The 13,369-nt window shown below is 50.1% G+C and overlaps 1 protein-coding gene across 2 annotated transcripts in view; it reads right to left on the reverse strand.

The window, feature by feature from the left end:
- Positions 1–5,894, reverse strand: part of ABL2 (ABL proto-oncogene 2, non-receptor tyrosine kinase) — a 106,913-nt gene extending 101,019 nt beyond the window's left edge. For both annotated transcript variants that reach the window (XM_058660728.1, XM_058660726.1), the window contains exon 1: positions 5,400–5,894. In XM_058660728.1, the coding sequence (XP_058516711.1) occupies positions 5,400–5,556 (157 nt within the window). In that variant the 5' untranslated portion in view covers positions 5,557–5,894. The remainder of the gene's footprint in view (positions 1–5,399) is intronic.
- Between the last annotated feature and the right edge of the window lie 7,475 nt (positions 5,895–13,369).

Here is a 13,369-nt window from a genome sequence, read left to right on the forward strand (position 1 = left end):
TTGTTATCGTTTTAAAAAAAGATTTATTTCTATTTGAAAGGCAGATCAGATTTAAGGAGAAAGAGAGAGATCTTCCATCTGCTGGTTTACTCCTCAAATGACTGCAAGGGTCAGAGCTGAGCTGATCTAAAGACAAGAACCAGGAGCTCCTTCCGGGTCTCCCACGCGGGTGCAGGGTCCGAGGCTTTGGGCCGTCCTCCGTTGCTGTCCCAGGCCACAAGCAGGGAGCTGGATGGGAAGTGGAGCAGCCGGGACACTAATGCTGGTGCTTGGAGGTGGGAGATTAGCCTACTGAACCATGGTGCCAGCCCCACGCCCTATTATCTTTATTCCTTGTAAAATACTTTCACAAAAATCACTTGCAGCAAGGTAAGTTACTCACATATCATTAACAATGAAAATATTACGGCACTAAAGAGAAAAAGCATGTAATATGAATAGTTTTTCTCAATATATATTTATTAACTACATGAAATACCCGATTTACATTAAAACTTAAATGTAAATTTAACAGCAACGCAACTCTCACATGAAATTATGTCCTAAGATCAACAATACAAACTCAAGACAGTGACTGCTTAACTGTTCTAAGATCTAGATTTTTCATGTTATCATCAAATAAATGTTCACTGAAGACCTTTTGAATCTAACTCATTTATTCAACTGAGATCCTGCTAAGTGTTTCTCAGCAGTGGTTCTCAATCAGGAGGAATTTTCCCCGCACAGGGATTAGCACTGTCTGGTTCCGAGAACTCAAGAGCCACAAAGTGCTACTGGTATGTGTACAGCCCATTCAGCCAGGCAGGCTGCTAGACACCCCACAACAGACGCCACCCCAAAATCGAACAAGCCAGGCCAAAGAGGCAATATAACCGTGTTCAAGAGCCCTTGATCTGCGGAAAAGCTGCTATTATTATTTTTTAATTTCTTTATCTGACGGGGCCAGACAGATTTTGGTTCACTCCCCAAATGGTCACAATAGCCAGGTCTGGGTCAGGCCAAAGCCAGGGACAAGAACTGAACCCTGCTCTCCCTCACACTCGGGTCATCTGCCACCTTCCCAGACACACGCGCAGGACGCCGCAGTCAGGATCCAGACCAGTATCTCAAGCAACAGCTTAGCTCGCTATGCTATAAAAGAGCAGGAAAACACAGCACCCACTTCATCTTCTTCCTATATTTGCTACTTCCGTTCTTTTCACACCAGGCTTTGGCAACAAACTCACTTCCCATGCTTCCAGTTTCTAGCTTTCAGACTTTGGGAAGAATACTCATTATCCCAGTCAGCCAGTTTCAAAACCTCTGTCATTGAAAAACCACTCTATTTTCAATAATAGGAATTGTCATGGTACCAGTAGCAGTACTAAATTCCTAACTATGTGCCAGTCACTATCCTGACTGCTTCTGATTCTAGGTACTAGTGGTAATACCTGTTTCACAAAGGAAGAATCCAGGATTTTAAAAATTTTAAAAAGCTCACTTGGCCAGGACCACACAGGCAACAAGCAGCTGACTGAGGTTTCAAATCCAGGCAGAAAGGGTCCCGAGTTCACCCTCTCCCTCCCCAGGATTTGTTGATATGAAAGCCAGAGTTGGGGGTGCTGGATGTCTCATCCTTCCTCCAAGCGGCCACTACGGCCAGGTCTCCTTTGTGGGCAGCAGGCGCCAAAGCACTTGGGCCATCCTGCTCTCCTTTATTCCCACCCTATCAGCAGGGAAGTAAAACAGCTGGGACCTGAACGGGCCTCCAGATAGAATGCAGGTGTAGGTGGCACCTTCAGCCAGTGCACACTCCAGGCTCCCGCCTTTAAGGACGACTCCAAAGAGATCTCTTCTCTCATCATCCACACTGAATCAAACTCCTTGAAGATCCACCCCAGCAGTGACACCCCCACGGTCCAACACATTAACAGGTACTCAAAAACCCTTTTGCTTGTTAAACACATGAGATGTCCCTGATCAAGGATCAAGCCTAGTCTAGAACATTCCACACTTGGGTTTGCTGGTGTATCCATTCAGGCAAACAGACACAAGCCTCTGCCAGGTCTTCCCAAACCCAGCCCCATCCAACCTAAGTTTTTTGTTTCTATTGCTTCTCAATTAAGATCATAAAATCTTAAAGCAAGAAAGTATCTTAGTGATCATCTAGTCCAACCTCATTTTACAGATAAAGAAACCCAAAAGTAGTGAATAAGTCTACGAGCCAGGCAGAACCAGAACTTGACTCAAAGTTTCCGCTCTGGTTGGAAGTTCACTCCTGACAGATGTCTCCTTACTTCCTTCTGAGGCCCTGATTATGACATTAGAGGAAGATGACCACTATCGCCCAGTGGATGAAGTTAAACGCACATGAACACTGCCCACAAAGGAAAACCGATTAAATAATTTCTGCCCTAAAATTAAAAAAAAAAAAAAAAAAAAAAAACTTGATTCAAGATACAAACGGGCGGGCAGGCAAGCAGGCCAGAAACCAAAACATCTCCCACTTGCTTGTTTACTTCCCAAATGCCCGCATGGCCAGACTGAAGTAGACAGCAGGGACTCGGTCCAGGCCTCCCCTGTGGGCAGCAGGAAGCCCAGAGCCGGAGCCATCAGCTGTGGGCAGCAGGAACCCTAGTGCCGGAGCCATCAGCTGGCGGCAGGAAGCCCAGGGCCGGAGCCACCAGCTGGCGGCAGGAAGCCCAGGGCCGGAGCCATCAGCTGTGGGCAGCAGGAACCCTAGTGCCGGAGCCATCAGCTGGCGGCAGGAAGCCCAGGGCCGGAGCCACCAGCTGGCGGCAGGAAGCCCAGGGCAGGAGCCATCAGCTGTGGGCAGCAGGAACCCTAGTGCCGGAGCCATCAGCTGGCGGCAGGAAGCCCAGGGCCGGAGCCACCAGCTGGCGGCAGGAAGCCCAGGGCAGGAGCCACCAGCTGGCGGCAGGAAGCCCAGGGCAGGAGCCACCAGCTGGCGGCAGGAAGCCCAGGGCCGGAGCCACCAGCTGGCGGCAGGAAGCCCAGGGCCGGAGCCATCAGCTGGCGGCAGGAAGCCCAGGGCCGGAGCCATCAGCTGGCGGCAGGAAACCCAGGGCCGGAGCCACCAGCTGGCGGCAGGAAGCCCAGGGCAGGAGCCACCAGCTGGCGGCAGGAAGCCCAGGGCCGGAGCCACCAGCTGGCGGCAGGAAGCCCAGGGCCGGAGCCGCCAGCTGCCTCGCAGGGCCTGCAGTAGCAGAAAGCTGGAATTAACCCAAGCCTTGCAAGACATGGAACATCAGCATTTTGACTGCCAGGGCCAATCCTCTTGAAAACTATTCCTCTCTTCTTTCCTCCTACGGTTTAAGAAACGACTTCAATAAAACTAACTCACATGGCAACTGCATAAAATATGCATGCACGAAAAAAGCTGCTCAAACACATTTTTAGTATCAGACATATAAAGTTCATGTATCTCCAAGTTATACACTTTATGGGGCAATTGCTTGGTGCGGAAGTTAAAATGCCACCGGAGGCACGCACACTCCACCCCGCACTGCCGAAAATTCCAGCTTCCTTCTACCATACACCTTGGGAGGCAGCATCTGATGGCTCAAGGGCTCGAGTTCTCCTTCCCAGATGGTAAAGCCAGGTTCAGTTTTGATCTCTAGGTTCCAGTCCAGGCCCAGCTGCTGTAGGCATTGGGGCAGTGAGTCAATAGGTGGAGAACCAATCTTCCTCTCTTTCAAACAAAATAAAGACAATTTTTAATAAAGATTTATTTACTTCCATTGGAAAGGCAGATTTATAGAGAGAGACAAAGATCTTCCATTGACTGGTTCACTCCCCAAAAGGCCACAACAGTCAGAGCTGAGCTAATCTGAAGCCAGGAGCAGCAGCCTCTTCCGAATCTCCCTCGCAGGTGCGGGTCCCAAGGCTTTGGGCCATCCTCAGCTGCCTTTCCAGGCCACAAGCAGAGAGCTGGAGGGAAGTGGAGCAGCCAGGACATGAACCGGCATCCATCTAGGTTGCTGGCACTTGGAGGCAAAGGATTAGCCAGTTGGGTCACCAAACCAACCCGAAAATAAAATTTTTAAAGTTAAAAATTTTTGAGTTTAACCACAAAGTCCAAATTGAGAACTCACCTATTTGCCACAGATCCTTGGGTTCATGTTTCTCTGCATGCTACCACCCACTAGTCCGTCCTTCAAACTTCACTGCTAGCAAATAATTCACACTTCTCTTTTTCTCTCTCCTTCCCAACGCCATGTAGCATAGAAGCCCTGTCTTTTTCACCCTTTGTTCCTTCACGTGCACACAGCTTCAAAGTCCTGCTACTTCTTGGTCAAGTCCAGCTACCCAGTGCTGCAGAAGCCAGCCACCTAACCTGCGGCTCCCACAGGGGACGTGGCCTCGCCAGCCTGTGAAAGCCAATTCTGCCATTTCCCTCTTTTATAGGCGGCATGAGGATGTACAGAAAGAATCCCCTGGGCTGCATTTAAAAAAAAAAAAAATATATATATATATATAGGATTCTTACTTTATTTTCATGTTCTCGTTTCCTAAATCCTATTCCTGTGCATGTTCGAAAATTACAACACCCATGAGCACAGCACATATAATCAACCATCTGCAATACATAAATTAGAATACATGCTCAACCTTTTTACCGGGGGCCTAACAAAGGGGTTTGACAACTCTTCTCAAATTATATAGATGAGACCCAAGTAACAGCTTCCAGACCATGGATTTGCAAGCATTACACACATGCATGCGCGTGCAGAGACACACACACACAGGGTACAAAGAACAACTCTTGCTCCTACCCAAAGTCCCCACCGTGCCCACCAACTCAGAGCCCCTGCCAGCCATGTCAGAACCGGGTCCTGCTCAAAGGCGTGGAACAGCACGGTTGGGCAAAGCCCTTCATTTCGAGTTTGTACACACACGTCCAAAGTCACGCGATCACATCCTTATCTTCGTCTGCATACAGTCCTCGGGGGCACTGCTCACCGCTCACTGCGCTCCACTGCCCATCGCCGGAGACCTAACGCCGTCTACAGCCACAATCTCCGCAGGGTCAGTTCCTGCCTCCCGATCTCCTGGAAAGCAACTCGGGTTCCCTCGGCTGACAAGCGGCTCACACCGCCACCTCCGGGACGGGAGTCCATGCCTGCCCCCGCGGGACCACCGGTCGCTGCCCTCCTCCCGACGCACAGCCCAGTCCCCCGTCCACGCTCGCCGCGACCACTGCTCTCTCCTCCGCCCCCGGGAGCTGCCAGCCGGGCTGGAGGGGGGAGGGGAGGGGTGTGACTCGCCTCCCGTGACCGGCCCAGATGGCAGCCGATTAGCCCCCACCTCAGACACCCCGCCACCTCGCGACCCCCGGGAGGGCGCCCGCCCGCCCGCCGCCCACCCACGCCCTCGCGCCGGCGCCCGGACACACTCACCATGCTGGGTGAAGATATTGAAGCCGGTCTCCGCGCTGCGCCCCGCAGGGTCCCGCCTGCGGCCGGAGGGCCTGGCCGCGCTGCTGCCTCGGAGCCCGCGGGGCTGAGGCTGCGGGAGCCCGGGAGCCTCCCCGACGCGGCCCACCTGCTGCCCCATCCCGGCGCTCGCGTACTCCCGCGCCCCGCGCCAAGCCCCGGTCACATTCCTCCTGGGCTCCGCGCTCCGGCCTCTCCCTTCCCAGCCCAGGCCCCGGCCCTGAGCGGCCGGGCGGCCGGCGGCTCGGCCCCCGCACTCCTCACCGCTGCCGCTGCGCCCTTCCTGGGCGCCTCACAGACTCTCCTTCTCCCGCCCCCGCCCGCGGCTCCGCGCCCTCAACGCCGCCGCCGCTGCCGCCGCCGCCATCTTTAAACCACCGAGCGCCGGGCGGGCGCGGGGCAGAGCGTCTCCCTCCCCCGCCCGCCGGGCCCCTCGGCTCCCCCGGAGGGAGGGCTTCCCGGCGGCCCCGCCCCGCTCCCCGCGCCCACCTCGCGCTCGTCGGCGGCCGCGTCTCGGGTCCTGGGCCGCACCTCGGCCCCCGAACCCCGAGCCCGGCGGCTCCCACCTTCAGCTCCACGCGCTGCGTGCCTTTTGGGCTGATGGGTCGCAGGCCTCTCCCGCCGCACCTCCACCTGTCAAATCACTCGGGCGAGGGTTCAGCGCCCACCACGTGCGCCGCCCAGAAGCAGGCACAGATGCAGAGCAAGCACAAGGCTTCCCGTGGAAGAGCAGTAAAATGCCCAGGAGGATCCATTTAACCGCCTTTGTCAACACAAGGCCTGGAGTCAAATTAAAATAAGGCAAAATTCCCAGCAAGAGAGTGTGCAGGAATTCCTCTTAGCTCCTTTGCTATCTCACCATCGCTGGGCTTGACAATGAAGTTCAAGTTCCCACTGGCGTCCTCTATATTCACATACTGTGCAGGAGGTCAGGTCTTCCTTTGGTGAGCAAGGAGCAAAAATGTGTATTTTTGATCCAGTTTCTGAGCCAGAACGTATCATCTTTAGCGTGTGTGGTCTGAGGAGAGTGAATGAAACAGATGAAAAATGCCTTTTACACACACACACGTGCAGGTTTCACACACCATGCTTTCCAACTAGGCATCTCTAAGTTTTCTAAAATCTTTATTCAGTAAAGGATTCCCCCAAATGATGTCAACAGAAGTGTATCAGTTCTTTCTCTTTGGGTGTGTGAATATTCATACAGGCAGTGTGCTAACAATCGTGACTGTTTGCTGAGTTTCTTCTCCCTAACTATACAGAGAAATAGCAACACACTATTTCAAGCCTGTCTGGACGGCAGCAGTGGAAGCTGTGAGGTGGTATTTTGACTTCCTGCAGGTGTTTCATAGGGTCATGCTGACTGTGGCCTTGACCGACTGAAGCACAGGTTGAGTGCCTCAGGTCTTTTGAGTTTGCCACTGAGCAGTCACCTGCTGTGTGAGTCAGAAGGTTGCAGAAGCATTCCTTGCAATGACTAAGCCTGGCTGTTTCTCAGCTCTGCCGAATGCGCATCCCAGCTGGCAGAGGGCTGCAGCCTCACACGGAAGGGTCTGGGGGCAGCATGTCCACGGGCATGGGGTGTGGGGAGGGGACTCGCTGCCTCCCTCTGTATCCAAAGAAAGGAGAACAGGGCTGAGCCGTTGTTTTGGAATCTCAAATGATGACCATTCTCTGTCAAACCTTGGGCTTCCCTAGTGGCTTTATTAGAAGGAATTCATGATTAGCAGCACAACACTTACATTTGACTTAAAATTTGCAAAGACCCAAAACAATCACAAGGAAGAGAGTGTCTTTGGTAGAAGCAGGGTGACCTCGATGAAGTGCCCACTGTCAGGTACTCTGAAAGAGAGCCATAGAATCAGTCCATTGTGGAGCCAGGGTGGAGGCAAAGCAAGCTCGCCTCCCTCTGCTTATGGCCTGGGGAAGCACTGAGGGCAGTGCTGTGCCCGGGTGGGGGACCTGGAAGAAGCTCCTTTGGATCAGCTCAGCTGTAGCAGTTGGGACCATCTGAGGGGGGAACCAGCAGATGGAAGCTCTCTCACTCTGTGTCTCTACCTCTCTCTGTTTAGAACTCTGAGTTTCAAGTAAGAATAAATAAAGCTCTAAAAACACGGGCCCGGCGGCGTGGCCTAGCTGCTAAAGTCCTCGCCTTGAAAGCCCTGGGATCCCATATGGGCACCGGTTCTAATCCCGGCAGCGCCACTTCCCATCCAGCTCCCTGCTTGTGGCCTGGGAAAGCAGTTGAGGATGGCCCAATGCATTGGGACCCTGCACCCGCATGGGACACCCGGAAGAGGTTCCTGGTTCCTGGCATCGGATCGGTGCGCATCAGCCCGTTGCGGCTCACTTGGAGAGTGAATCATCGGACGGAGGATCTTCCTCTCTGTCTCTCCTCCTCCCTCTGAATATCTGACTTTGTAATAAAAATAAATCTTAAAAAAAAAAAATTAGCCCATTGCTATTTTCTTTTGTTTACCAAAGTGTTTGCAGCTACCAAAACAAGTGTATTCACAAAGGATAAGGATTATAGAGTCAGAACATGTTTTCTTGTTTGGTTTTTATTATGTGAGAGGATTTCAGGTTGGGATTTTTTTCCCTCTGCCAACTCATACGTGGTATAGCATCATGCGGTGCGTCTCATGTAGTGCAGGGATTAAGAGTAGGAACTATGAAACTAGACGCTGACCTTTAAAACTTGGCTCTGATGCTTCAGAGCTAGTGAGCTTGGGCAAAGTGCTCGATCGTTTTGTGTCTCAGTTCTTAATCCATGAAATGAAGTCACCTGTCTTACAGGGTTACTGTGAGAATTAAGTAAGATAATACATGGTTTAAGCGGTATCTGACACATAAAAGTATCATATAAACATATACTACTAGTTCCAAAAAATGTAATGTGTCCAGAGTCCTCTATTTTTCTATCTTCTTCAAAAAGTATACACTTCTGTCATGGGCCAAAGCCGCTACCTGCCAGCCTGCAGATAACTAGAAAATATCAACCAAGCAACACAAAAGTGAACCATGCACCACTTTAGTAGTCCTGTTTGGTCATCAGCAGCTGCTTGCATGTGAGCCCTTTATTACCCAGGACCTTAGCTTCGAATATGAAGACTTTCCCACCAGTGATTCTTAAGATCCTATGGAGCTAAAGCAAGCATCCTGTAAGTGAACACTCAGGGGACAGGCATGACCTTGTAAATGTTTTCCATGCTTTCATTTTCAGAATGAAGTGGGAAGTATGGCGGGTGGGGAATAGACAAGTACAGCCTAGTTAATGAGTCCTGGGAAACTCACTGCCACATAGCCAAGCCTAAGTGACTTGCTGAGAATTGTTTACGGTTCATTGTCATTACCATGGCTCAGCTTCCAAAACCATCCCAACCGTGTAAATCTGACCAGAGGGCAGCTGTAAGCTCCAGGCACGAGCAGAAACCAGGGAAGGTAGCAGGAGTGGTGCATAGTGGCACGGGACAGCTTTACCTGAGCAATGGCGAGCAGTGGGCATGAGCCAGCGACACATCGCCGACACGCCTGAGGCACCATGCAGCCAGAGGTACCTCTCCCATCGGCACTGGACCGGGAGTCCGCTCACTCTTCCCAAGGAGCCAGGGGGTTGTGAGCAAAGCCTCTCTGATGCCTGTCTTCACCAGTCTGCATTTCCAGGCAGGATTTCTCACCTCTACTCCATCTCTCCATCTGTGAAGACTGTGTTGTGAAAGACCAGTGCTAGATTAGGCTCGGATTGACCCTCTGTTAGATTCTCCTAGAAGCCCGACTCGATTCCTCTGCTTTATTTAACACCAAGCAATTCTCTAAACAGGACCTTTGCCTTGCTCTTGGTGCCTTGATGTTGCTTCCTTCCCTTCATCACAAAGTCTGAACCTTGCACCTCCCGTTTCAAGATTGCTTTCCAAGACACTCTGGATTGTAATGGCCTAATGTTCTTCTGGTCTTGCAACGCCCACCCTTCCTCTGGTAGGCACATTAGCTTCATCCAGTTAATGTCTTTATCTTTTTCTCCTCTCCTATCTCTAAGACTTCTATAAGAACTGCGGTTGGAGCCGTGGCACAGGCATCCAATATGGATGCCAATTCTAGTCCTAGCTAATCTACTTCCAAATCCAACTCCCTGCATTTGGCCTGGGAAAGCAGCAGAAGATAGCCCAAGTCCCTGAGCCCCTGCACTCGGTGAAGGAGACCTGAAAGAATCGGCTCAGCTCTACCACTGTGGCCGTTTGAGGAGTGAACGAGTGAATGGAAGATCTCTGTCTCTCCTTATCTCTAACTCTGCCTTACAGATAAAAATAAAATAAATCTTTTTTTTTTTTTTTTTAAGGTTTCTGGGTTTGGCATGGTGGCCTAATGGCTAAAGTCCTCACCTTACATCTGCTGGGATCGCATATGGACGCAGGTTCATGCCCCAGCTGCCATACTTCCCATCCAGCTCCCTGCTTGTGGCCTGGAAAAGCAGTAGGGGATGGCCCAAAGCCTTGGGATCCTGCACTCACATGGGAGACCTGGAAAGAAGCTCGAGGCTCCTGGCTTCAGATCAACTCAGCTCTGGTCGGCGGCCACTTGGGGAGTGAATCAGCAGACAGATCTTCCTCTCTGTCTCTCTTCCTCTTTGTATATCTGACTTTCTGTACACTATTTACCTATGTGGACTGGAAATGTTTATTCAACTAAATGGCAAAGGGAAATTGTTATGCATAGCATTTTACATAAGCTGTTTGTGCCTGTGGTGCTGTGGGTTTTGCACATCGTGGCTTGCTTCTGCATTATTGTACTAACTCTTTAAAAGCCTATAGTGTAAAGAGTTATTCCAATATCCCTCCCTGGACCCGGCGCCATTCCTTCTTACTCACAGCTCATGAAGTTCGCGCCGGCCTAGCTATCCACCAATGGGATGTAACCTGGCATTCCACCTGAATCCCACCTCCCAATCTTCCAGCCCCCTTCCCAACTCTGCCCGCTCGCCAATCATCCCTAGGCATTCACCTGCAGGCACCAATCCCCTGGGGGCCTGGCCTCAGTCCCTCCCAATCCCCACCCCCTACACCTGGAAGACAAAAAGGCCTCCCCAGGTGCGGCTAGCTCTCTTATCCTGCTCTTATCCTACTCCTACCCCTCTCTTACCCCTCTCTTACCCCTCTCTTGTCCCTCTCTTGTCCCTCTCTTACCCCTCTCTTACCCCTCTCTTGTCCCTCTCTTGTCCCTCTCTTATCCCTCTCTTACCCCTCTCTTACCCTCCTCTCTCCCCCTCTTTCTTGCTGTTCCTGCCCCGTTGGAATAAACCTCCTAAGATACCTCGTTGAGTCTGGTGTGTTTCAGCTCACGGTAAAGAACCAGGTTGTGGGAATTAGCTGCGCGTAATAATATCGTAATATTGTATGAACTAGAACTCCAATCTTTTTAAATAACTAACATATAGAATGCCAAATGCTGTTCCATTTACACTTTGACATTCTGACAGTTCTCTTGGATGACAACAAAGACGAGGAGGAGGGGGATTTTTATCTGATTGGGACAGAATAAGTCCTTCTCTTTGAAGGTAAGGGGATGGATTAAATGACCTCTTATTGTTCCTTTTTAGCCCCAACAGTCTATGATTCAACGTTTCTGTGATTTAAAAACCTCATAAATTATTAACAGACTGTTTCAAACAATTGGCAAAGTGCTGTATAAATGTTACCAGTAGCAATATCTATTCATTTTAAATTAATAAATTAGTACTCACTTCCTTTTCAATGGTAATAATGAAAAAGCTGACTAAACAATCTATTTAACTTGTAACCTGTTACTAACTATAGTATAATAGACCTGGGTCTGAACTAGTATTTATGTCAAATGGAGTTGTTTCAGTTATCCATTACTGCCTAACAAAGTGTACACACACACACACAACTTAAAACAATAGCCATTGAGACTGACATTGTGGCATAGCAAATTAAGGGCATCACCCACAATGCTGAGATCCCAAATGACTACTGGTTCAACTCCTGGCTGTTCCACTTCCAATCCAGTTCTCCACTAATGTACCTGTGTTGGGGTCCATGCAGTGGATGTGGGGGACACGAGGGTGTGAAGAGTATTGTTCTATTGCAGGCAGGGCTGCAAGGAACTTCCCGCTGTACGGCAGGGCCCCGCGGATGTCTCTACAACCACCTGAATTCAGCTCCATCTTCCTTTGCGTGGACACGGAACCACCCTGTGGAAGAATTCTAATCCATTCAGGCATTGTTTGCTACTGCGAGGCTGGCCTTTTACCCAATGTGAGCTTGGAGGTTAATGTCAGTAATAATGTCTTGCAAAAGAGCCTTCTATTATTCCTACTGTCTTGGCTGTCCCCATTGACCTTATGCTAATCAAGGGACCTGTATTTAGGGTTTCATTCTTTCCTAGATGTTTAGGTTCTCCTTTTCTTTGTGATACAAGATTGAGTTGTAGAATAAGAATTGTACCAGGAACTTCTATTGTTTTTAGGTAAAACAAATGGCAGAATTATCCTTAAAAACACCCACTTGACCATGACGTAAAAAGTCTGAGCCAGAGTTTGACTGTTTCTGTATAAATAAAGCGGGTAGCTTTCCCGCATTGTCCATTATGATCACAAAATCGTAGTGGTCCATTTCTTTACTCTTTACGCCTCATCCACGCACCCTTCTCGAGTTCCGAACTCAGCTGGAGCTGGACTCCGGCATACCTGGAATAACAGTGGAAGAGGGCCCAAGTGCTTGGGCCTCTGTACTCAATAGGAGATCCAGAAGAAACTCCTGGCTCCTGGCTTCAGATCAGACCAGTTGCAGCTTTTGCAGCTATTTGGGGAGTGAAACAGCAGATAGAGGATATCTCTATATAGAGATTGAGAGAGAGACACAAAGAGAAAGATCTTCCATTTGCTCGTTCACTCCTCAAATGGCCACAGTGGCCAGAGTTGAGCCAATTCAAAGTTGAGGGCCAGGAGGTTCTTCCAGGTCTCCCATGTGAGTGCAGGGTGCTGAAGAATAGGACCATCCTCCGCTGCTTTTGAGAGCCTTAAATAGGGAGCTGGATTGGAACTTGAGCAGCCAGGACTAGAAGTGGTTCCCACGTGGATGCCAGCACCACAGTCAAAGGATTAGCTTGTTATCATCTCACTGGCCCCTAATGTATGACTTTTGCTGGAGTCACAGTTCGACCCACTTCGATGAGTTTCCTCATATAGCTGGGTGGTCTCAGATGCCAAGAGACCAGAACACAAGCTATAGGGGGCCTCTTGAGGCCTGGGATCAAAAACTCTCACTGCAGCACTCCCACCATGCTCTATAGGTCGAAGCAAGTCACAGACGATGTGGAGACAGGGGCCAACAATCTGGTGTAACAGGTAAAACCGCAGTCTGTGATGCCTGCAGCCCATAAGGAAACCAGATCGAATCTCGGCTGCTCCACTTCTGATTCCGCTCCCTGCTAATAGCCTAGGAAATCAGCAGAGGATGGCCCAAATGCTTGGGCCCCTGCCACCCACACAGCAGACCCAGAAGGAACTTCTGGCTCCTGGTTTTGGCCTGGCCATCTAGGGAGTGAACCGGAAGACGGACAATCTTCTCTTGTAATCTTGCCTCTCTCTTGTAAGTCTGATTTTAAAATAGGTAAATAAATCTTAAAAATAAAACAAACAATGAGGAAATGGACTTTGCCTATTGATATTACATTATGGCCATGTTTTCAATCTGGAGGTTTTAATTTTTAAAAAGATGTATTTTTATTTATTTATTTCAAAGGCAGAATGGCAGAAAGGGGGAGCTAGAGAAAGAGAAAAAAGAGAGAGAATTTTCATCCACTGGTTCACTTCCTAAATGCCCGTAAGAGTTGGGACTAGAAATTCCATCTGGGTGTCCCATACAGATAGCAGGAACCGAAGTCCCTGGGCCATCACCCACTGCCTCTCAAGTTCA

Source organism: Ochotona princeps, chromosome 2 (genome assembly GCF_030435755.1).
Source record: "Ochotona princeps isolate mOchPri1 chromosome 2, mOchPri1.hap1, whole genome shotgun sequence".
NCBI classification, from domain to species: Eukaryota; Metazoa; Chordata; class Mammalia; order Lagomorpha; family Ochotonidae; genus Ochotona; species Ochotona princeps.